This window comes from Ischnura elegans, chromosome 1 (assembly GCF_921293095.1).
Source record: "Ischnura elegans chromosome 1, ioIscEleg1.1, whole genome shotgun sequence".
In the NCBI taxonomy this organism is placed as follows: Eukaryota; Metazoa; Arthropoda; class Insecta; order Odonata; family Coenagrionidae; genus Ischnura; species Ischnura elegans.
Genome location: NC_060246.1, coordinates 33,809,090 through 33,834,742, shown reverse-complemented (window position 1 = coordinate 33,834,742; position 25,653 = coordinate 33,809,090). Strand labels below are relative to the sequence as shown.

The following is a 25,653-nucleotide window of genomic DNA, read 5'->3' as shown; positions in this document are numbered from 1 at the left end:
GTACTAATCGATATTACCCGACCATGGTCGAGATTCGTAGGTGGTCGAAGCGGTCGAAGGGTTTCGAGAGGGAGTACAAAACGACAACAAATCCGATATGCGCAATATCTATGTTAAGGTGTTTGGCGGGTAATTTCATTCCTTACACATCCTGTATTGGTAATGAGTTTTTGAAGAGGTCAATCATGAAAAAATCTAAACCAGCAGGCCCCAAAATTTCATCGAAACCTAAGAAGAGAGAGCACTCAAATTTGGAGCTCGAAAATCCGGATACAAGTCAGTGTAAAGTTTTGAAATCGACAAAAGCTACTTTTAAAGGGCCCAAAAGGCAACATTTGAAAGTAGAGTATGAAAATCCTGAATCAAGCCATGATGAAGCTTCTAAAGCGAAGGCTGTCGTTGGAGTTGAAGAGCCCGTAAATTGGGTAAAAACTTTAAACAACATCCGAGAAATGCGTAAAAGTAGAGATGCTCCAGTGGACAGCATGGGATGCGACAAATGTAGCGATGAGACAGCGAGACCAGAAGTGAGTCCGTTAATATTTGCATGGGTTATCCATATGAATAGCTTGAACTCTCGCGCTCAAAACTATGCGTTTTTTTCGCAGGTTGTGAGGTATCACGTTCTTATTTCTCTGATGCTTTCAAGTCAAACGAAAGACACTGTCACTTATCAAGCAATGCAGCGACTCAGAAGTCACGGGTTGACTGTAGAAAGTATTCTAAATACAGATGATGAGACTCTGGGAAAATTGATATATCCTGTTGGATTTTGGAAGGTTAGCAACTAGACGAAGGTTAGACTAGACTAGCAATAACCCTAGTAGCACAATTTGTGTTCAGAGTATGCTCAGGGCATTTTCAACACATATGTAAGATGTGTTCAACATAATTTGAGCACATGCTGAGCATATGTAAATGTCCGGCAAGGCATATGCTCAACATATGTTCAACACAAGTTTTCAACATATGCTCAGCATGTTTTCCACACATGCTCAACATATGTTTTTAACATATGCTCAGCATATTACCCACTTATGCTCAACATATGTTTTTAACATATGCTCAGCATGGTTTCCAATTATGCCCAACATATGTTTTTAACATATGCCCATCATTCTCCCAAAATATGCTCAGCATACCCTAGTGAAAATATCTACAGGATTTTTTTCCCAATAGTAATTTGACAATGGGAAACATTTGTTTCTATAGGAAATTTTTATGTTCCTACAGGAAAATTTTATTTTCCCATAGGAACCTAAAATTTTCCTATAGGAACAATCATTTCCCATTGTCAAATTACTAAAGGAAAAAGAAATCCTATGGAGATTTTCACTAGGGTGAGGTTGCATCCATTTATCCCCCTTATGAAAAGTATTCCCTTACAACCTTGCAATACCTATAGATGCACAAATTCTCTCCTTTTTACCGCTCCTGCCTTTCACTGTGGACTTAGGGCATGATGTCAGACCTACACATTGCATTCACTCAAGTTATCAGATTAGCACTTTAAATTGAAAATGTTTAATCATTAATACAACTAAATTTGGTCAAGGATTTGAAATCGCCAATGTTAATTTAAAATTTATAAATGATAAGCATTCGACAGAATAAAGCATTGATGGTACTGATTATCATGTTGTCTAACCCTTCAACATCCTCTTTAGCCCTGTCATCGTACAGCTCTCACCAGCTCCACTGCACATGTGCATCTGAAAGCATTACACTCCACACTGCTAGATTACAACGTACGAAAGATTGAACGAACAAGGAAAAGGGCTAAGGCATGTTTTAGTAACATTAATAAGAATATTGATACATAGGTGGTATCATGAGCCACTATAATGCTTTAGCCCAAATTATTTGTAATTATTAAAGTCTACTGCCACTTTATCCTTTGATGGAGCTCCTACGGAATATGTAATCAATTGGTAGATAATGGATTACATAGGATATAATAGGAGAATCAAGTATGAAATAGTTCTGCAATTTGATAATGAAGTAGATTTATTCTAATAAAAAAACATAAGCATTTAACATTATCAACAAATATTTCAATCCTATTCTTTTCCTTGATTTCTCTCAGTCTTCTTCAGGCAGCACGACCATCGTAGCCACTCCCCAGTTAACTCAAGAAAGGCACATTTATCAGCACTGCTAAACATAAGACAAGAGTGGAGAGCATCTGTAGATTAAAATAAACAGAAATCAATATTTATCCACTAAACAAGCACTAAACAGCAAAAAATTATTACTTCTTTAACCTGAAAATGGTGAATATTGACATCTTTCATGAATGGTAAATTAACATTAAGTTGCAAAATTTAAAATTTGCATGAGACAGACTAAGGAGAGGAAGTAGCAGTAAGGGAAGTATTGCATCATAAGTTCACACAATATGTAATGTAAAAGTTATTCATGTCAGCTAGTGTATATACATTGGTCTTAAATATCAATAATCCTACAATACATTTCCATGTAAGTCCATCAACATAATACAATTATTGAGAGCTAGATGAAGATAATACTAATAGATTAGTGAGGCCATGAACATTTTAAGACACCGATTCATTTCCATGCAAGAGGGTGAAGTTCTTCAAAAAATAAAAATGTCATTTTTTTGCATGACTAAACAGACATTTCTCATTAACAGATTTTGCATTGCTTAAAATATGTAATGAAATATGGAAAGCAAGAAAATTATGATGAACCTGAGAGTATCATGTTTAACAGAACAAACGGTTCAATTGACAACATTAAATTTAATTCCACTATAATGTGGAGCCTTATATTCCATAAAAAATCGCTTAAGATACACATTATGTGACTTTGGTCTCTAATTGTCCATGAAATTATAAATACCAATGCGCATATGGTGTATGTCTTGAAATCCGTGAAACCCAAGCAATATATATAAGCCAGATTTGGCTAGTATTTGAGGCACGAACCACAGGAATACTGTAGATACTGCAAATAAACTCGATTATTTTTGTCCCCTTACTTCTGAGTGAATCGCCTAAGTGCTAAAGTAAATTTTTAGTAATCTGATGGAAAAACTAACGATAGTACGTATCATGCACTCCTTTTGAGCCATCCCCATGGGTTACCCATGCCAATTCTTTGTTTCGTTCCCTCACATCAGAGTGCAACTGTGTTAACATGATTCCTAGTCGAGACTACTCATATTTACTGTTAGCACTTCGCTGCGACAGTTATTCACAAAATAAGTTCGTTAATGATACTTGGTTACAAATTAGTTAATTATGCCTCAAAATGATACCATGAAAGAGAGGGCTAATTCATCATCCAGCGATTAGTTTAGCATTCATGAAATGGTGCTGTTATCATAATTTTATGGCCTTGTTACAATATTAGCATGAACAAAAAAAGAGTATGAATAGATTCACAAACGAAATTAGAACAGGCTCTAAGCCTTGACCAAGAATTTATTCCTTCCTTCACATTTTATTGTGGCTATGATTGATTTTGATCGAACATTTTCGCACTCACTCGGTTACATGCATCATATTCGATCCAAGTATTTACATTGGGCAGGAATAACTTAATACGGCATTTACGATCACAATTCAGTTCATAAATAGCCATTGAGAACTTTTACCATACCACACAAGAACAGTCAGAACTAAAATAGTAATATCATACATTCATCCGTTCATAAACAGCGATTGAGAACTTTTACGATATCACACAAGAACAGTTAGTACTAATTGTAAAATAGTAATTTCATATATTTATCTACCAATGTACTTACATTTCATGCTTCTAGATGATTCCGAGGTAACTGGGCTCTCTCCTCTTGTATAAAGTAACGTAAACAACGTGCGATTTGAGCAATGAAATCATAGCAACATGAACACACACAACAACGTCGACGCATGCGTCTCGCTCTTCAATTATTTTTAAAGTGTTAAAATCAGGGCCTTGGTTAAAATTATGAATTGATATACTTGAATTAGAATAAACTAGAACTAGATATATTCCTTTACATTAATTATAAAACTAGCATGCAGTATTCGAATCCTGATCGCTGATTTGTCGACGAAATATTTCTCAGAACGCATAGATATTTTCTTGAAAATATGATCAACATATTTCGTTGAACACATGTGGAGCATATGTCTACGTATATATGCTCAACATATTTCGTTGAACACATGTGGAGCATATGTCTACGTATATATGCTCAACATATTTTGTTGAACACATGTGCAGCATATTTCTATGAAAATATGCTCAACACATCGTCTGAACATATGCTGGAAATATTTCGAGCATATGTTGAAAACATGTGGTTTTAAACATCTGCTGAACATATTTTCAGCATATGCTAATGTTGTGTGCAAAACATATTTCCCTGACATAATCTGAGCATATGCTCAACATTTCTTGTGCTACTAGGGAAGCCACACACTCACAGAAAAAATATACTTATACTCCAGAGTTTGTATTTCAGTCCAAGGTTAACTACATCAAACGAACTTCTCAAATTTTGAAAGATGAATATTTGAGTGACGTACCCTCTTCTGTTGAAGAATTATGCAAGTTACCTGGAGTTGGACCTAAAATGGCCCATCTATGCATGAAAAGTGCTTGGGGTCAGGTGACTGGTATTGGTAAGTTCCACCCACTTAACCCACTAAAAGCCAAGCATGTTTCTAACTTGAAATTTCAGATTTTTTTGCCGAAATATCGAGTCTAATAAAGACGAATAAATTATTGATAGATATATGTCTGCTGTTTGTAGTTTATCATTGGTGAAGCGTTGCATATGCATGTGTTACATATGTGTGCAGTATTGGCACTTCTCTGATGCTAGGGAGTGAATATCTTTCCTTAACAGAATTGGTTCATTTTTATAATCCAACACATACAAAATCACAAGTAATTGATTGAAAGTAATTTCATTGATGATATGCATAGAATCTATCACCATGCCAATGAAATTTGCACTCATGATTAACATAGCTAACTTATTTTATTGTCATTCTTAAATTTTTAATTTTACATTCCAATGGCAAAAACCATTACATACATGCAAGCATCCTTAGACGATTACAGTTATTCTAAAATATATTTGTAATGGTCAAACACATGTAATGATATCAAGTGCTGTAGTCGATAGCAAGTGCCAAAACACTAAGAATGAATAATAAGTGGAAAAGATATATAGATAATTATGCAATTGAACTCGCAATAGCATCACAAGTGGAGACAGGTTATCCTGGGGGAATGTAGACACAATTCAGTACTAATTTGTGGTTGGGCAAGGAGATGAAGAGATTCTCAATGAATGAATCCTGAACGATTTCATGTGAGTGAATACTGTTTTTAACTGCTACTAGTAGTCTCCCACCAGATGTTTTGCTGCTTGAAAGAATGCTTCTATCTTTCCTTAAGTTCGTGTAGTTATTGTTTGCCTGTAATTCAGTGCTGAAAATATCTGAAGATAGGTTTGTTTCACAAAGTAGTTGTACATCATACATGTTGCAAGCCACAGCATTTTTTAGCTCTAGAAGTTTGGTTCGCATGCCATTTACATTTTGGAAGTATACATTTAAATATTGCTTGCCATTGGAAGATATTAGTTTTTTTTTAACATTCTTGGGGATTCTATTAAAATATTTCATGGTTAGGTTCAGTTCACCAGTTTCCGTACGGACTCTAAGATTGTCCCTGTTGAAGTTAATAGTAATTATTTTAACGAAATGTTAATTTAAATCAACAGCATTAAATGTTGAAGTTTATAAATAAGCAAAGGGTTGTCAAGGGTAAGAAAAAAGTTGTTGACTAGTCACCAGTGCAGTTGAATAAATAAGTTAAAAGAGCCAACAACATAATGTATAATTAAGAATAATTACTAAGTTACATTTGTCCCGCAACTCAGAAATATACTGTCTCTCTTTTTAAGTGCAATCATGGGTAAGAGAGATTCCATTTAAGCCATAATCAGTCTTTCTTTGAGTCGAAACTTTGCAAGAGTGAGAAGGCCTCAGCCTCGAACAAGAGGCAGAGCTTAATAGGTCAAGGTATATCCTTAGTAGACTTCCGAATTCTAAAGAAATGGGCTCCATCCAAAGACGGTCCGAGATTGCAGTCCTGAATTTGTTTGATGAGGTCATTGTCATGTGCTTTCACAGTTACTGCCAAAGTTGATTTGCATTCACTAAGCCCATGAAAAATTACGTTATGTGCCTGCCTTTTTCTGTCATTAATTTCCCCTAAGATGTTTTCATTAGGCATATCACTGTCAACAGCATTGTTCTTTAAATCAGAAAGTTCACCCTCAAGCTTCTTTATGTGTGGCTCTAAATAATTTATCTTAGAACTTAGTTTTTGTAAATCAGATTTAATCTGTTGCAATCCATCAGAAATCCCCTTCAATTCTTCTTTCGTTGCGAGTTGGGAGAACTTTTTCAGTATATCATCCATTTTATTTACGAGTTGTTGTGAAGGATTAGTGTTTGTAGATTGACAATCAACTCTTTAGCAGTACCATTTTTTATTTACATTATTAGCATATAGAGAATACTTGGATTTGGTTACACCGATGCATTTTATATGAAACCACCCTTGGCATTCAGTATCACATGAAAGTCCTCTTTGGTATCAAGTACCTTCTTCAAACACACTCTACATGTGGTAAAATTTGCCATGAGGACTACAGAACCAGACGCAAATACGTGATGGAGAGTATCTGGAAGCCTTTCTTTCCAGATGGGATGCAGACTCCTACAAGCACTTTTAATTTGAGATACAGCAATACCCTCAAATTTGCACTAAGTATTTTTTTTACAGATCCAAACACCACAATGACGACAACAGTAGCTGGCGAATTGTAAAACTTTAGATGGTCATAGAAATTCAGCAACTGAACCAATTTCGAAGGTTCTTGCACCAATCCCAAGAATAGCACTATGTAAATTGAAATAACACACTGTCAATGACATATTAATAATTTGGATGGATTTTGATTGGAGCTAATTATTTCCGTTTGGGTCCTGTATATTTTTTCTTCCCTGGATGCTCACCCAAAATAATTTTTTTAAGTCAAGTGAAATAGCCAATCCTCAAATCAGTGTGAAGTTCAAATGTTCCTACCACAACATGTTGTTCTTCAATCAAAAAAGACACATCAATTCTTCTTAAACACCCTTACATCCATAAATACACTGAAAACAGGTTGTTGAAACATCTCCATCCCCCCCCTCTGTGCCATAATTCTCAGTGCCCATGCTATCTCTTTGAAGCATCACCCATGTCCTTATTCCAGGAAATACTTTTCCCAAAATCCAGGTGCCTTTATTTCAATTCATATTATTTTTGCAAAAGTTCTCTCCAAATGGCCTACACCCTCATTTCCAGGCAAAATTGCTTATAATAGGAGGGGACACTCAAAATTAAAAATTGGTTTTCGTTATTTAAAACCAAAAAGGTATGAATGAAAAACACATGCCAAATTTTAGAGCTCAAATTCGATTTTTAACCGAGGTAAGTAGCTTTGAAAGTCCGCTAGGAGCTTCGGCCACGCCCACGGCACGAAACGTATTTCTATTGGCTGACGCCGTGTGACGTGTGAACCTCATGAATGTCGCAAGAGTAATGCTTGAAGAAGCCATAAACACACTGCTTACGTGGAAATAGTGGCCAAAAGTTTCTGGTCATGGCGAAACACAATGTTAATTTTGTTCTGGCAGATACCAGAAGTGTACTGACATTATTAACAGGGACTCTGGACAATTTTTTGTCTCAAAAAGAATCATTTCATTGAAATGAAACTTCTTAAGATGAAATTTTTACACTTTTGAAAGAGACAATAATCACGGCAATTATCGTGGATGTTTTAATTTGTGGACTTATCATCATAAAACCCTTTACTTATTACTGGTTTTTAGTTTCCCGATGTAAATTGTGAAATAAATGAACAAATGTGCTATAGCTATAGCTTTTTTCTTGCCTTCTGAAGGGAAGAAATTCGGGGTTCTCTCCTTTTCTTTTAGGATTAGCATTCAAATTTCGTTGGAACAGCATTTTTTAAAGCAGAGGTCTCGCTTTGGTCCCCCTATGTTCCTGATAAATGTTCAAGTCAGTTTCGTACTAGGAAAAATGGTAAACAATAGGGTAGTTTCCTTCATCAAAGAAAACGAAAGGCATTGATTGCGATTCGTTACCCACCATTAGTGTATTCATAATACACAAATTATTTGGTTTTTGAAATACCGGTTTAGACGAACGGCAAGGGTCAAATTTTATCCTCATTTGAAAAAGGCCAGATTGGCGCCCATGCGATTCCACTCCACGTGACGTCACATGGACCTAGTTTCTACACGAGAGGATAGGAGTTATACATCGTCTGAGGTTACCAATGTATGCATGAGGCACAGAGCTCAGGGAAACATGTCTTAATAATCGCCTACTAAAACTGGCTAAGGTCGGAAAGTTTTCTTCGTTTGATAAGGTATTAATAAACCTTTTTTAAGCCAAGCGCTACCAATCAGCAAGGTACTCGGCTACCCGCTGGCAGCCTGCGACGTATCAGCGCTAAGCCTCGCCTCAAGGTCACCTCACCGGGCGGGAGGGGAAACCAGAAATACGACGTACGGAGATATTTCCCGGCATTCATTCTTGAGCGTCGCGTTTTCGCGCGCTTGAAAATTTTCACTTTTCATTTAATCGCGAAAAATATATATTGTCATTTAAAAATCTAAAAGCGTGAAATACGTACTCCAGGAGTAATAATCTTTCGATTAAGGCAATAAAAAAATAATAGGAAACCACCCTATTGCCATCAAAATGAAAGAGTAACTAAGAGATGGGGATTTTTACACAAAAATATCCGTAAGTTCACTTATATTTACATCAGAGTTACTTGTACAGTCACTTTCAAAAGTTTTAGGACAAATTTTGTGGCACCACTTCTACTTCTCAAGGAAATTTAGTATCCTATACCCCTTTCGTAGTTATGTGCTGCACTCCGCTGACATTCCGCTTGTGATTATATACATGCACACAAAGGGAAAAATTATTTTATACTGCAAATTATCTTCCGCTTCTATTTATGTAGGGTGTAATGATTATTTCGTGAGCATTTACTCCATACTTGCATCGGTTTTTACCCCTAGTGGTTAAAGTTATCATTACATATGTATATGATTTTTGACATGTAACGGGTTGCCACGGCGGTGGCCTAGTGAGCAACGCTTTAGGCTCGGTTAGTGAAGATTGAGGGGTCGGGACTGTATCTCATAATTTTTTCAGCTCCTTTTCCTACATATTAACATATTTTTATAATCGTTATTTCGCTGTATTTGATATTATGCTTATATTATTGCCGATGCGAATTTTTAAAATTAAGAGAAAAATGGTGGATAAAATCCTGGCGTTAGCATTAACATATTGTTTGAAGTCTGGCGAAAGGAGTCACACATTTGAATTTATTATTTGTCAATTATTCTTTTTCGATTAATGATAGTTCAAACTATTTGCTAGTATTCATTCAGTAATTATTTGTCTCCGGTTTCTCTGTTTTTTTTAAATAAGATTTGCAAAGTTATCCGTGTTTATTATTTACCATTTGTTCTTCTGCTCTAAGGTTAAGAAAAGACTTAGCTTAACCTTTGTGCATCATGAAGGAGTTTCACCATGTTACGCCAACCACCATCGCATTTATTTGTTCTTCTATTTATAGACCTGGCGGCACTGGGAGTCAAATGTGCTTATTTCTGTTTATTGTGAGTAATTCGATATCGTAGTGTTCCTGGAGTTCAAATTTGAGTTTATTATGTATTAGTTTGTACAATTTGACACATCACCTGGTTAGCGTCGAAGACCCTTTCCGTTGCAGTGGTTGGCTTTTAATGCGCAAGATAGAAACAAAGAGTGAAAGCCAGAGCAAATATTCAGTAAATGCACACGAAATAATCATTATATCCAACATAAATTGAAGCAGAAGGATATATTTGCAATTAAAAAGTAAAATTTCCCGTTGAGTGCGTATATAATTAAGCACATATGAAATTTTTGTGGTGTGTGGTCAAAGACAACAAAAGGAGTAGTGGAAACTAAATCTTGAGAATCAGAAGAGATTTACATTAAAATGGCCCTCACACATTCTATAACAGCCTATTTCTGAAGGAATATGCAGTCTCCGTGCAGCGTTGCACCACCACCTTCCCTGGTCTGGGTGGTTTGGCACCACAAAAAATACTTTTCTGGCGTTTAACGAGAGGTAAATTCACATCTCGGCACATAACAATATACATAAGGTTTCCTCCCACTCATTTAAAATTCTCCGTTTTATCTAGTATTTACTTCTACTCGAAATAACGTATACGACAATGCACTCCTTATGCAAGCAATGCAGACATCATGAGGTTCATACGTCATCAACTTGCCGTCGCCCGAAAAATACGTTTTTGGCGCGGAATTCAAGTTGAAACTTCAAACTGCTCTATGGGCGAAATTATTCTGCGCTCAATGGTAAAACTTGGTGAGAGCCTTTCTTACACCCATTGCTTTATAAATCAGACAAAATATTTAGTAGTGTAATCCCTTCTATTGTCCATGATCAGCACTGCATAATTTCCAAAAATTAATGTACCAAACGTATACCTGTGCATTTAATCCACACTTGATTTTCAAATATAAGCCACATGCCCCTTACTCCTAAAACTTTCAATTATATAAACTTGTAATAGAAGTTACTATGAGGAATCATATTTAACCTAGAATAAAAAAGATGGACCGCCTTTGAAATAATGCTATAGGTATTCCCTTAAAACGCAGTTCCAGTCAAAATTAAACACTGGTGACCTCGATGCATGAAGTTCTCTAAAAATATTGCGATAATGCACTCCCTACTACTCCCTCTCTCCTTATTCTTTGCTTGCTATCCCTCCTCTGTATGTGGAGACCCCTTGACAACAGGTTATCCCTGCCCAGCATAACTATGCCTTTTCCTCTCCCTCCCCCATGAACTCCTACTCGACATCACCACACGATGACGACTATGCCTCTCCTATTCCTTAAACCTCAGAAACTCATCCATCTGAATGTAGCTTACTGATACACTGTTGCAAACAAATGTTGCCTTAAATTAATATGATATAATATCTAAAGAAATGGGTTAACAGGAAAGGATTAGCTTTATGTACCACCAATAGAATTCATTAGGAATTTCCTGGGTTTGTTTTCATTACATTCTGTTTGAAAGCTAGTTTGGTTTAAGAGCGTCGTTAGAAGAAGTTGTTATTTGAAGATCGGATTATGAGTGTCAGTCACGTATAGTCTGTCATTCTTGTTTATTGGCCTTCAAGTATTGCATTTTCCATAATACAGTACACTCCCAATTATCCGGACTTATGATGGGGAGAGACGGCACGAATAAGCAGAAAACACGGATAACCCAAAATTTCACTTAAATATCTTGCAATGTTCATAATTTACCGAAAACAGTCAATATATTATTATTTATGCAGTTATTCTGTTATTTTAGAGTGCTTCCTGGACTCAATGAGATCTTTCTTCGCCAGTTCGTGATCTTTTTAGTGGCAATAACATGGTTGTATTAGTATTATTAATGCTCCATGTAAGGCATGGTTTTAAAAACCACACCTCGGTGGCTGTGTGATCATGGACACAGAAAAGTAGTTTGCACAAATGCCTCAAAACCACTGCTCGACATCGGGAACTACACTGTCAGGCACCACGCCACATAGTCGCGTCTCGCACAAGTTGCCCGGGTTGCAACTGCTGCTGCACGTGTATCCGTGACCAAGGAGCGCGGTCATGCACTGCGAGGCTTGGAAAACAGGAACACGGTGCTCCCATGAATGCAGATAGTGCGCGATCGCTTCCATTTTACGAAGGGGATTTTGCAAAAATAATAAGCCCAGTTTATCTTAGTGTTAATGAATTAATTCCGATGATTTTGCGTCCGATTTTATTTTTTTTGTAAAGGTCGTGGTAAAAATTGAGCGAGAGTGAAAATTGTGCATGGATAGTCCACAGCCCGGATAATCAGGTATCTGCTGTAGTTTAGAACCTGTTATCAATATTTCCCCCATATACTCCTCCTTCTAACCCAACCCATTGGTCCTCCATTCCCCTCCCCACACAGCCCCCTCAGCCTCTCCCTGTACTTGATTCCCCTATAGAAGATTTAAGCATAATATTTTCTGAGGAAGTCCCTAAAAGATAAGGCAAAATGTATCATAAATGGTCGTGAAATTCGAATGCTAGAGGAAAATTGCCAGAACTTTAGTTCAAAAGTTATTCATGGTAAACTTACTATAGAAAAACTGAATTATAGAGGAAACTTGCGCATAAATATGTAAATATTTTACATTTTTCTCCCATGCAATGCTTAAGCTCATGCATTTGAAAAACTTACTATAGGATTACAATACAAATATATGGATGTGCATATTGTTCCAGACTGTAAAAGATAAAGCTTGTAATTAGCTTATAAAGTACAATGATAAATTACTAATATTTCGTATTTGTCATTCAAAAAATGTTTTTGCAAAATTCATGCCAGAGCACAATGAAAATTTCTGTTGGGACTATTTTGGAGTTGACTCTAGCATTGTTAAATAATTTATAGATTCGTTTAATTGCAAGATACTGTTTATAAAAATATTAATTTAAATATGGTATGAATGTAGTGAGGGTAGAAGCAATACTATACCATAGGGAAGGATGCTGCGTAAGCAGGGAGATGGAGGAAGAGCTCTGCGTTTTTTGGATGGGATGCAGAATAATGAGCAATATGTGGATTAGAGGAGGTTCAATATGAGAAGATAGACAGGGTAGATTAATTTAACAATAAAAAATTAATGGTTGAAAGGCACACTGTCCCTGACAGATTTATATTAGAAACAAGATCACCGGTGAACTTCGTATCACCTTCATCTGTCCATTTATACAAAAATAAATTTCTGTTTTAGAGCATGAGATTGTTCGGCTCAATGTGGTACATATTTTTTAGTGTACCCCCACAGAAATTCCTCTGAACTTATCCAGCTAAGGATTTTTGCCAAAGGCCCTTTGACTCAAAGTGTCAGAACTCTGTCCTTCGACCCAGCCCACCTGATGACATCAAGACTATACAGCTAGTACAGCGGAGGAATACGTACACCTGGCAATCTAGGGGAAGTGGGTGGTGAGGCATAAGAATGCAGTTTGGAGTGAGAAGTACTCCACTTTGTCCTATCACAACTCTCTCTCCCTCCAACACCTCATCCTACTATGTCTTTCCCCTCCTAGAATTCCAATGGCTTGCCTCAACCAGCTATCACACCATTAGGCCATGTCTCCAACCCAGGAGATAGAGAAGAGGAAACCCAGCGGTGCACTGTTTCCCCTTAACCCCTGCTTGGATGACGAGACGTTTTCCAGAGGTCCCAGTCAATACGGGTGCCTACCGGGAGTTTTATATTGATGCAACTAACTTGGACATCGCTGTATTCCCCCCTCCACTCTGCCAGGCTCCCTTGCTCATCGGCAGTCTTGGCGTGCACTTTGGTTGACTGAGGGAGTGATTTCTTAAAAATCATTTTGGTGCTGGCAGGCAAACACAGATTTGTACTTTGATTTTCAAAGTATTGGTAAAGGGCGATTCCACGCGTCAGGGACTGACTGTCACAATGCGTTTTAGAACTATTAAGAACACACGTAACACGAACGGACTGACATACAAAACTTTTTCAACTTCCAAATTGCTGCGCATTGGTGTGAAGTTTAACTTTGGTTGAAACACTACTTTGTCTTGAAAAATACAGGACTTACGTGACTTAAAATTCAGTCACGGACTGACAAAAATGAAACGAACTTTCAGCTCAGAGTAAAACCTCTAAGGTTTGCTCTGAAACAAAGAGTAATCAGAGTTTCAGTAAAATACATCTCAGAACACCAAATGCAAATTTCATAAAGCTGCAAAGCCCATTACAATAACTGATTTTACAGAGGAGTAATTCCTCTTGAAAAGCATCGTCACGGACTGACCAGAAATGTCACGGAGTGACCAGAAATGTCATGGACTGACCAGAAATGTCACGGACTGACCAGAAATGTCACGGACTGACCAGAAATGTCACGTACTGATTTTTGTGATTCCCTACTGGTATAAATTTATTCATTGCCAAAAAATTTTACAAAATATCTTCTTTAATTCAAAATAAACAAAACAAATTTGTGCAAAAACCCTTAAAATCATTCAAAATAATGAACGAATCTCAAAATAGAAAAAATTTATTAATACATTGGCCATAAAAATCAATTAGCGAAACATGTTTTTGCGCATAGATGACTCATTAAATTTAGTATGTGGCTAAAAACTGTGGTGAGCACATTAAAAAATTTCTCTTATCAGAGACACACATGACTCATGCTAGTGTCAGCACTTAATAACGAAAGTCTAGACTTTATAGCACACATTTTGATCCATATCAGAGCCTCCAACCACTATTTTCCTTTAACAATTCAGTATGACATTTACGTGGAATTGCTCTAATGTTTCTTATCAGATTATTAGTTATCATCGTAGTTTTCTGTAATAATTTTGATTTTGAATATTTCTACTTGGAATACATTTTGATTGAAAATGACTCGTAATTTTGTGACAATTGTTTCTTTGACTGCTGATTATTCTTGTTTTGTGGAGTCTTTCCCTCATTCAGGTAGTGATAGATGATCAGAGTTCCCTGTGTCTGGGGCTTATGGTACAAATATGCAAGATTTACAGACATAACGTCACATCAATATGCATTTGAAACCAACTGTTATACTTTTTTATGTTGGCAAAAAGGTTTTTTCTGGAATCATTTCCCATCCCAGAAACTAGTGAGTGTAATCAATCTGGTGATGGCATCAATAATAGCAATTTAACTTCTCCTCCAGCAGAAAATAATCCAGTGGATTCACTGCTGTATGTTAGTACTTATAATATTGACGAATGACTTTCATTTCCCCAATTGTTACTGATTTTTTGGTATAATAATCTTGATTCGAATCATAGTTGAATGCAACTCAAGCTCTGAATATGTGGATTTGCTTAATTTCATTGTGTCGTGTTTGCATATCTGCTTCTTTTTCATGAGTCACTTTCGAACACATTTCTGTTGTACTGATATGACTATGTATTATTTTAAAGTCTTTCGCTGGCCATCAGTACGTAAGCTCATCGCACATTTCATTGAATTGGACAACCATAGTTATAGTTCGTCTTCTCTTTGGCATTGTAAATAAAAGAAGATCTTGGACACTTCACTGATAATAGTTTTCTATCAAACTTGATAAAAAAATTACTGTCTCCACATAATCAATAATAGGGTAGTTTCCTTCATCAAAGAAAACGAAAGGCATTGATTGTGATGTGTTACCCACCATTAGTGTATTCATAATATACAAATTATTTGGTTTTAGAAATCCCAGTTTAGACGAATGGCAGTGGTCAATTTTAACCGCATTTGAAAAAGTCCAGATTGGCACCCATGCGATGCCACTCTACGTGACGTCACAGGGACCTAGTTTCTATACGAGTAGATAGGATGTAAGATTTTACACTTTCCCGGCAAACAACATGTATAAACTCTTCTCGGGATACAGCGTGGGTAAGATTATATGAGAGCGCCGACGTTTCGGGTACCGAATCGCTACCCATTCTCTCGGCTACTGACAGAAACGGTCACTTCAAATTTTCTGTCAGTAGCCATGAGAATGGGTAGCGAGTCGGTACTCGAAACGTCGGCGCTCTCATATAATCTTACCCACACGGTATCCTGAGAAGAGTTTTTACGAGTAGATAGGAGTTTTACATCATCTGAGATTACCAATGCGGCACAGACCTCAGGGAAACATGTCTTAATAATCGCCTACTAAAACTACCCAAGGTCGTAAAGTTTTCTTCGTTTGATATGGTATTAATAATCCTTATTTAAGCCAAGCGCTACCTGCTAGCAGCCTGCATCGTATCAGCACTCAAAGCCTCGCCCCAAGGTCACCTCACATGCGACAGCAGAAACCAAACGACGTGATGCGGAGTCTTCCCAGCATTCATACTTAGCCGTCGCATTTTTGCAGGCTTGAAAATTTTCACTTTTCATTTAATCACGAAAAATAGATATCATCATTAAAAAATCTAAAAGCGTGAAATGCGTACTGCAGGAGTAATAATATTTCGATTTAGGCAATAAAAAAGTAATAGGAAACCACCCTATTGGTTAATAATGAAATTAGCCTAAAGTAAAAGAAGAAGGTTTTCGCCCACTACATTTGGGAAAAAATATGTAATGAGATGAGTTTTTTAATGACTGCAACAAATGATTATTTTTGTGATTATTTTGAAGGAGATGCCAAACTACACAAACAATACTGATGGTCGGAAGGGGACAGTAAGCCGAAAACAACTATGTGTGACCATTATCGCAAATTTAAATTTGTTGAAGAAGAAATTTTTGCAAGCCTTAATAAGGACCTTCATATGTATTTCTTATGGAAATAATTCAGGGCCCAATGGGCCCGGTGGAATCATATTCTCGCCTTTTAACTTTTCCTGGTCTTCTATAAATATATATGTAAAACAAAAATCAGCTGAATCAGCCCAGCTGTTCTAGAGTTTTAGTGAGACTAATGAACAGCAATGTTTACATATTATATAAGTAGACCAATCATATTTTCACTGATATAGCTTATTTTGTTTCAGGAGTGGATACGCATGTTCACAGGATAGCGAACAGACTCAAATGGGCTGGAAGAAAAGGCACAAAAACACCTGAACAAACTAGAGTTGCCCTTGAGTCATGGCTACCATTTTCTCTGTGGGAGGAAGTGAACCATTTGCTTGTAGGTTTTGGGCAAACTATATGCAAACCAGTAAGTCCTCTTTGCAATTCTTGCCTGAATAATTCCATATGCCCATCTGCTTCTGTTAAGAGTCAAACGGGGAAAGGTTTTCCTAAAAGGAAGTGATTAAGCGATGTGACGAGTACATTCAAATTAGGCATTAACTTGAATACCACTCCTTGCCTGAGTATGTAATACTATATGCCCATCTGCCTTTTAAAAGTGGGAAGAGGGTGTAAGGTCCAATTAAACATAGGCAAATGAGAACTGTGAGCAGTGCATATAATTTTTATTTTATTTTTTAAGCATCACTTTTTCTTTTTATTTTTCATAACTTTAGCTTTTAACCTGTTTTTTCTCCTAGTATCTTTTATATTCTTCTTATTCTGCAGATGCATTTGCTTCTGGAGAGTCTTACTTTGCTTAGCATTTAAAGTTGCTTTCTTTTTAAGAATTTTTTTTACATTTCCCTCTAATTTTTGTACTTTTTGATTACTGCCATCTTCAGTGGGGTTTTCAGATTCTGCTTCATTTTTTTCATCATACTCCACCTAAAATTGTGAAATTTTTTGTCAAGGTTACATTAAATTACACGAAACAGACATTCTCAGGAAAATATTAATGTCTTATAGCTCAATTAAAGAATAAGCCAATCATGTCATGTATGAAATGCTGTTATGTGCAACTTTAAATATATAACCTAATAAATACTATCTCCTTAATTATTTAAGAGTATTTTATTTATCCAATTGAACAAAAATGTCACAAGTCCACCACCTGACCAAGATTTGAGGATTACTTAATGCAAAATGATAAAAATGTAAATTGAAAGATAGCTGAGAAGTATAAAATACATAAAATTATCCATCTATTGAGTGTAAGAGCTTATCTTAGAAAAAGATACAGCTTATATTGAATGTAGACAGTAGAATGGCACTATTTAGAATATGATGAATGCTTGTATCTACATCTTGCTTCTAATAAATTTTTTTTGGTCGTGGAAAAACTCATTCCTTTTGAAACTCATCTAAATTCCCTGGAAATTCCATGGTTTTATCAACTGCACGTTAAAAATTCTTTAGATCTATCTTTAGAATACATACACATTTGGACCAACCCTACAAGGGGCTGATGATTATAGGGTGTGTTGGATTTTCCATGAAAAACAAAGTTGGACCATTCAAATCATGGTCCTATCAGACCATACAACATGCCAACTTCCATCAACCAGTTCACTTACTCCATCCATCTTTAAGTCTCCAAAAAGGTTAGTAGTAAGACTTTCTTCTGGGTAACATGCAGTGACATAGTCTTCAGGTAATAACTTCGCTAGGATAGTGATATAGGTGACTTGCTGGGGCATTATTAACCTGGGCCCTAATGAGATGGATAGGGATTTTGATCACATAGAGTGGTACAGTCGGAAAATGTGTGTATGTGGCAGAGGGATGAAGGGGCCATGGGGTCTCCACTGTCTCTCATAGTGGCTTATTTCTTTAAGGAGGCATTCCTTAAGAGAAATATATCCAGGTTATTCATGGCTGGACAAATTTTTTGTTATTTTTGCTTCTGAACACAAAAAATGAAGTCCCCTTCACTTGAAAATGATTTCATAGCAGCAAAATCTTTATGTCCTTCTTGGGTCCTTTCTTGCAGAAGGTCTCACTCAGGCATCGGGCATAAGCATCTGTGGCCCTTAGATGGTACTCAGCGGTGTTTTCAACTCTGGATTAAAAAAAAATTGTCCCTGGGGAGTTATCTTTTTTTAAAAACAGGAGTGAACCTTTCCTGAAGGCTACTTGGGTTTCCCACCAGGTGATAGTTGACATTGCTGCCAACATTTCAAGAACCCAGTCAGTCCCAATCCTAAGGGCTGATGCTGGGTCCATGCAATTATCTGGTATTAATATCCACTCCTGGTACTCAACATGAGGTCTCTTCTGATTGCTCAGTTTGTGTCATTGGTGGGCCAATTGCATCCTCAGCATTGGCTTCCAGGTGTCGCTGAGTTGCTATACCACTGCCCTAATTCTGAGGGCCTTGATGCTCTCCGCCACTCTCTTTCCCAATGACCTACACCACAAATCCCTGAGCGATTTATCCCTGAAAGATATCTTCCTCCACTGGTCTCACACTGTCAACTTCCCAAGCCCCTGTCTACTCACTCGACGAATTTGCCTCTATCTTTAACATCTCCCCTTCACACCACTAACATCAGCTTTTTAGATGTTGAAAACTCCCTTTCCAACAACAAAACAATGACATCTGCTTTAACATTGCAACCACTAATATACAATGATAATACCTCCACTAAAACAGCTGCCATCACCTCACAACATTCAATCTTTCCCCTAATCTTAGTTTCTTATATTCGAAAATCTGAAATAACCCAGATGATTTACAGAATTTACTGCCCAAACTACACACCTCTCTGCCACGGCTAACCTGAAAAACCTCTCAAGAAAAAAATCATTCAAACATTGTGTTCCCAAAAAACCATGCCTTATACTTATAAAGCACTCCTTTCCCTCTCTCCAGACGATCTACTTCCATGGTGCACATTCCAGTCAAGACATCCTCACAGACTTTTTTCCAACCATAAAGCCACCTCACATATATTGCCCCATGCATCGCCTATAAGAGCCACCCCATTTAAGCAATATCTTCAAAGAAACCCAACACTTCACAAATCCTTACCATTCACCCCCCCCCCCTCCTTGCAAGCATCATACATATAAAATCCATCCAATATCTTTTCTTCCGAAACTCTAATAGTTTTCTCTACCATCCATTGACATTATTTACCAACTAAATAGCAACTTCGACCAAGCATTCTATGCTGGCCAATAAACTACCCAACTCAATCTCAGAATTACTGACCAATGTGCTTCATACTGCCCATCATGGTAAGATTTAGGGGGACACGTTGCCCCCCCTAGACGCTTAAAAAATAGACAAGATTTTTGTTACTGCTATCATTGTTCATTTTTTGTGTATTACAGAGCTTCAATTATTCAATTTAATATCAAAATAAAGAGAATATTGTCCACATTAATTGTTGTATATTGTTTTTCACCTCAAATTTGAGAAGACCTGTCAGACCCTTGTGCACCCCCGGAAAAAAATCTTGAATCCTCCCCTGATGGTTATCATTATGTTCGTTTAGTTTTGTATACTATAATGCCTCCTTTATTTAATTTCATTTTAATAAATTAATTTGATATTAAAATAAAGAGAATATTTCATAGAGTAATTGTGGTATGTTATTTTTAATCACAAAAATAAGACTGTTATGGCGTCAGACCCTTGTGCCTCCAGAAAAAAATCCTGGATCCGCCCTTGCTGCCCATCAACCTCGCACACATGACTCTCACTTGACATTCTACAACTTGTGCAAAAAGGTGACTACAATGCCCCCTCTCAAAGTCAAGCCTCAATCTCCACACCTCTACATGTACCTTGCTTAACCCCTTTTATAGCTCCCTCCTTTCCAAACATATTTCTTATCAGCCTCCAAGTTACAATGGCTATCAAACTCATCCTGTCTAAATCTGCTGAAGATAAAGTCAGGGACTTAGAAAGCTCCACCAATATGCATTGTACATGTTGTTTTCGGTCATTTTTATGCATTAAAAACCAGCAATACCTAAATTAGTCCTCAGTTTTCTTCAAAGGTAAAATGCCTGGGGACAGGATTTACAACAGTACTCAAGCTCTATGCATATGTATAAAAAAATCAGTGAAGTAGCCAAAGTTACACAAGCTAATACGGTCGACTGGAATCTGAGTACAAAGAATACATGACAGTATTCAAAGATAATTAATAGAAAATGGATGAGTAAACCTGCCATTCAATTAACTTACTTGATTTTCTCCAATCCAGTGGTTTTTCATCTTTATGTCAGCTGTTGATATTTCACTGATGCTAACACAGTGACTTTCCAAATTTATCTCTTCAGAAAATGGCTTGACTGGAGAAACATTAGGTTGATGGGAGCTGATCATATCAGCATATGCTTTTTTCGCCTGAAATAAACATTTGAATTCTTAAAGAAATTATAGCATATAAACAGTAAAAAAACTTAATGATCCACATTGTTGAGATACCAAAACTTTTAAGGATAAACACAATGAAGAACATGAATCATCACATTTAATCGTTTTTGAAAAATCAACCTTTTGATAGCACAAATTTTCCATGAAAAGAGAGAACATGGAAATTCATGAAGGGCTATTACTAATATTTTATTAACAACATTACCATTTTAACAAAAAAATTCTTCTATTTTTATCTCTTTCAGAGTTAAGCAATAAAAGAAAAAATTATGATGAACTTCCATCCTGACTCTCTCAATTTACATGATCTTATCTTTCCTTCAACAATTTTTAATTATACTTTATTTTTTATTTAAATCAGGGAGTTCTTATGAAAAGCAATCTCACTTTGCATGATCAAATCAATTGTATTCCCGTTCGTATAAATAGAAATTTATACCAACTTAAAATCCAGGGACATGTACTATCAGCTCACACTAGGACATTATGTATTAGTAACTGCATAAGCAGTCCCTAATTTTGATTATTTCTCCTTAGTCTATGTGGTCTTTCAGAAGAATTTAATAACAAATTTCACAGGATACAAAATTCTTGTATTAGATTCATTTTTGACCTCCACTATAACAAACATGTATGTAGTAGGTATCTTCGCACAGTGATGGTATAGGTCCATCCCACCTGACTGATCCCTCTCATAATTTCTACCTAACCCTCTCTTTCTCCCTCCACCCAATGTCTCGGTGGGAGGTGTAAGTGAATGGAATGGTGGAGTTATGTTTGGTTTGCGTGAAATGCGAGTGGTCTTGGTTTAGTTGACTGAGAATCATAGAAAGGAGTAACATAGTGTTGCCCTGAAACTCGTCCCGAGTGTGAGGTGATTCCCCACCTTGCTCAACAGATATATAAGGTGACAGACGATCTAAGAGGGGACTCTTCTCTCTTCCTTACGCTTCTTTCTGATCGGTTGATCGCCATTGCTCTTACTATATTAATATAATAATATTAAAGGGCAAAACACAAGCGGAGATTCCAGTGCGATCATCATGGACAGAACAGCGAAATACTACGGACAGACGACTCCAGCTATACCAGAAAGAGGGTGCATCAACAACCCAAGGAGAAACTGGACTGCTGACGTGCCGTCCTCCAAAAACCTCTTGTTTCTTACTCAATGTCAAACTGCAAGCAAGTGCATTTCAAAGTGTAAGGGGGTGGACTATGTTACCTCCCATAATAAGCTGAAAGAAGAAGCCACTCATATTTTTAAATATTTACCATAATAATTATTTTGGAGGGTCCGCAAAATGGCAATTATAAGTGTTGATTATCACATGTTTTTTGTATCACCCTTTTACTCAGCGTAAATCAATTATATAAACTTTCATTCTCACCCTCGCCTACTAACATATATCAAATCTTAATTATTTCATTCACCTGGGTTAAATTATCTCGTGTAAAATGTCTATAATGTTCAATATTACTTGTTTGAGTGCTAAATGAAAGAGAATTGTTCTTCGTGTGGTGTGATTGCTCCCAACAAAACATTTTCCATCAAACATTTCCTCATCCTTTTTCCTGGTCAACCTGTCATTTTCATTCTGCTGAACTTGGGATTTCATCAAGTAAAGAGTTACCAGTATCGGGGATCCACCAAACTTAAAAATAAAATCTTTCCTCTCTGTAAGTTATTCCTCATGGCAGTCAGACAGGTGGTTGATTTACTAATGTATGGTTCTCGCAGCCTTCAGCTGGTTGACCGATTTTGAACCATTACAGTATCGTGAAAAATTACCTTGGTGATCAGTCAAAAACAGGCAGAAATGCAAACAAAAAAATTCACCCATGCCACTCAAACCAAGCAATGATCTATGCGTTACTATTACTTTCCCTAATCTAATCACCAATACCTAATTTCCATGACAATGTCCTGGCTCCCCTGATATCCCTGACCAGTATGAATCCTGAAGAAACAAAAGGTGTTATAGGAAAAGGTGAAAAGCTACCACTACCGAGTAACTATGGTGACAGATGGCTGGAGAAATATTACAACAAAAAAAGAAAGGACAGCAATTGCAAGAGGCCTTCTGCCAGAACAAAAACTTGCTATGTAGTAAAAGCCTGGATCTGGAGCTCTGAAAGAGACTAGCCAAGTGTCACTCATGCAGTGTTTTCATGTATGGACTTGAAAATTGGAAATTAGGTTAGAGGGAAAGAAATGGAATTCAAACTCCTTGAATCTGGGCGTGGAGGATGGCAAACTATGATGGGTAGATAAGAGGAGAAATGAATAGCTTTTGCGGAAAGGAAATTGGCTTGGTCATCTATAATGAGGCAGAAATCCATAGTAACCAAGGAGGTTGAAATACACTGGAGGGAGCATCACTGATTCCAAGCATGGAGCGAAGTGCGGCAGGAATGGGGGAATTTCGGTAGGATTAGCCACGCCTACTTTGGCCAACACATTAACAATCCCTCACGGATCAAGGCTTACTATTTGGTGAAATTTTTGGTCATAACTTGTTAATATATTAAAATAAACAATGTAATGCACAGTGTAAGCCTTTTTTTCTTACTTCATTGGTAGGCTTCGCGAAGTTATGTCTCAAAAGTCTTTTGCCAGGGATTATTATTACCAATCACCACAGTTATATTCTACAACCAGATCAACTTAAAATAAAATTTTACGAGTGTAAACTAGACATTTCCCTGCACTTATACTGATATTTAATCTTATTATAACCAATCGAAATCTAACAATTACCATAAAAATGATATCTTCAATGATATCCCAACTAGCAAAGTGGCTATAAGTATCGCAAGCTATGGGAAAACTTTGATGACAATCACCAGCTAAATACTTGTGAATATCATAGAATTTTTCACATAAAGTAGTGCATTTTCAGAACAAAACTTAGCCACCTGAAAATATTAGTCAGAGACTTACAGTAAGTCCAAAAATTCTCAAACTAAGATTGCAGAACTTTAACCACGCTAAAAACTTGGAAACAAGGCCTTCAGATATTCCAACCTCCTTGATATCACCTGACACTTGAGAAGTCAATCGAAGGAGAGAAAAAGTGAGGAAGGAGAAGAATTGGTGGATCAGGTGAAGATCAACAGCTGTAAGGAAACAAAGAAGAAAGCTTGGAACAAAGTTATGTAGATGGAAACAGAAAAGGTGCACAGGATCTGGCAGCCGGCGGAATACAGATGCGATGTTGACAGGCATATCTTCGAATGGTTAAAACTTACATGGAACAAACATATGAGGCCTCCTAATTTCAACTATAACTATTCACAATCTGTATAATGTGGGCTACATACCAGTACTGATATGTAATAAATTCAAATACCCGGCTACTCGATGTTAATACATGCTTCGGATCAATCGCTTTTAGTTGCTAATTTTTAGTCTACAAACAACTCGATTTCAGGATCACATTCTTCTAAGCCAGAAGCAGGTGTGTCTCAAATTTTAAGAGGTAACTTTGCTCGGCAATTCCTGAAGTGACCATTCATATTCAGTGCACCGAGACTGCGCAAGGAAAAACACATGGTCTTGTTTCAATACAGGCACGGTCAAAGAGCGGCCCAAAGCAGTCTCTCATATGCGTAACATTCGGCAGCTCTAGCACATTTTACAGCTAATATTAATTTCATAGCATTTCCACAATATAGACAATTTCGTATGGTTAACAAGAATAATAACTAATTATCCACAAACTAAACAGAGAAATTGCATATTAGCACCTTCAACCCTTTCGTCGTCATAAGATATTTCCTCAACAAAAATCTCTGGTAATTTTTACTACATAAAAATGTAAATTTTGATACTAAACGAAAGGCCAAGGTCTTAAGGTGCCATGAGAAATATCACTAAATAAATCCAGTCGCCTACACGATGGTGCTTCAATTTGTGGCCAGTTGCCTATCTTTCGAGCAGTCTCAATCCCCATCGATAAAGCATATCCCGTGCGTAAGTTAAGGCGTCATTTGTATGTATAAGGTTGCTCTTTAACTATAAGATATAAATGTCTTCAATAAAATCTCATACAGGAGCATGAGTTATTTCTTTTAGAAGAGGTTTGCACTCACCTCTTGTTTTAATCTCTTCTTCTCTTCTTTCAACTGCTTCTGGAATTCTTCTTGAGCTTTCTTTTTTCTCTGCATTTTTCTCGAATGAAATCCGGTCAGAAATTCCCTACAGAGACATCATGTTAAAACATATCTCAAGAAAATGGGACAAAAACAGTCAACATTAAATATCTCACCGACGCGCGGCTGGATCGAATACTAAATGTACTTTGGTTTTCCGATTAACATTACGCGTACTACGGGATTTAGAGCGACTTTTAGCCATTCTAGGCCACAGTGTAAATTCGCAGTGTCAAAGGAATAATGAAGATAGAGTACGACACCACCAATCACCACACAAACTATACTGCCCAATACCGACTTAACAGCTATCCACAAAGCTATCCAGCTATCCCGCTACCACGCATTTCGCCTGTCACATAGTGGCGGCCATGAGGCCATGCCGCAGGAAGCACCGGACGTAAACAGATACTGAAGAAGGCATAACCACTGCATCAATGAACCATGAAGTAATTTAAACGAGGTACCAGGCTAATTTTCGCTTATAGCTATCCAGGCTATACACTCCATCGTATAGCGATGGCTGAGGAACCACCACTCTCTCTAACCGCCTGCACCGAGTGCGTTGTCGTCTGCTTGCGG

The 25,653-nt window shown here is 37.0% G+C and overlaps 2 protein-coding genes across 2 annotated transcripts; one reads left to right on the top strand and one right to left on the bottom strand.

The window, feature by feature from the left end:
* Positions 1 to 56: 56 nt before the first annotated feature.
* On the top strand, positions 57 to 17,585 carry LOC124158603 (endonuclease III-like protein 1). Its single transcript, XM_046533774.1, has 4 exons — positions 57 to 527; positions 609 to 779; positions 4,475 to 4,634; positions 16,721 to 17,585. Exons 1-4 carry the CDS (start codon positions 111 to 113, stop codon positions 16,984 to 16,986), a joined length of 1,014 nt encoding a protein of 337 aa, XP_046389730.1. The 5' UTR covers positions 57 to 110; the 3' UTR covers positions 16,987 to 17,585.
* LOC124158612 (nucleolar protein 12) lies at positions 17,045 to 25,631 on the bottom strand. Its single transcript, XM_046533785.1, has 4 exons — positions 25,188 to 25,631; positions 25,012 to 25,117; positions 20,725 to 20,886; positions 17,045 to 17,411 (listed from the first exon to the last, which is right to left on the bottom strand). Exons 1-4 carry the CDS (start codon positions 25,274 to 25,276, stop codon positions 17,169 to 17,171), a joined length of 600 nt encoding a protein of 199 aa, XP_046389741.1. The 5' UTR covers positions 25,277 to 25,631; the 3' UTR covers positions 17,045 to 17,168.
* Between the last annotated feature and the right edge of the window lie 22 nt (positions 25,632 to 25,653).

What these genes read in the sequence shown, in the direction of transcription:
- LOC124158612 (XM_046533785.1), bottom strand. Translation starts at nt 25,276, where the DNA reads ATGGCTAAAAGTCGCTCTAAATCCCGTAGTACGCGTAATGTTAATCGG. An exon ending in TTCGATCCAGCCGCGCGTCG is followed by an intron (nt 25,118 to 25,187) that starts GTGAGATATTTA and finishes ATGTCTCTGTAG; the next exon opens with GGAATTTCTGACCGGATTTC. An exon ending in AGAAGAGATTAAAACAAGAG is followed by an intron (nt 20,887 to 25,011) that starts GTGAGTGCAAAC and finishes TGTTTATTTCAG; the next exon opens with GCGAAAAAAGCATATGCTGA.
- LOC124158603 (XM_046533774.1), top strand. Translation starts at nt 111, where the DNA reads ATGTTAAGGTGTTTGGCGGGTAATTTCATTCCTTACACATCCTGTATT. An exon ending in ATGAGACAGCGAGACCAGAA is followed by an intron (nt 528 to 608) that starts GTGAGTCCGTTA and finishes TTTTTTTCGCAG; the next exon opens with GTTGTGAGGTATCACGTTCT. An exon ending in ATCCTGTTGGATTTTGGAAG is followed by an intron (nt 780 to 4,474) that starts GTTAGCAACTAG and finishes TTTGTATTTCAG; the next exon opens with TCCAAGGTTAACTACATCAA.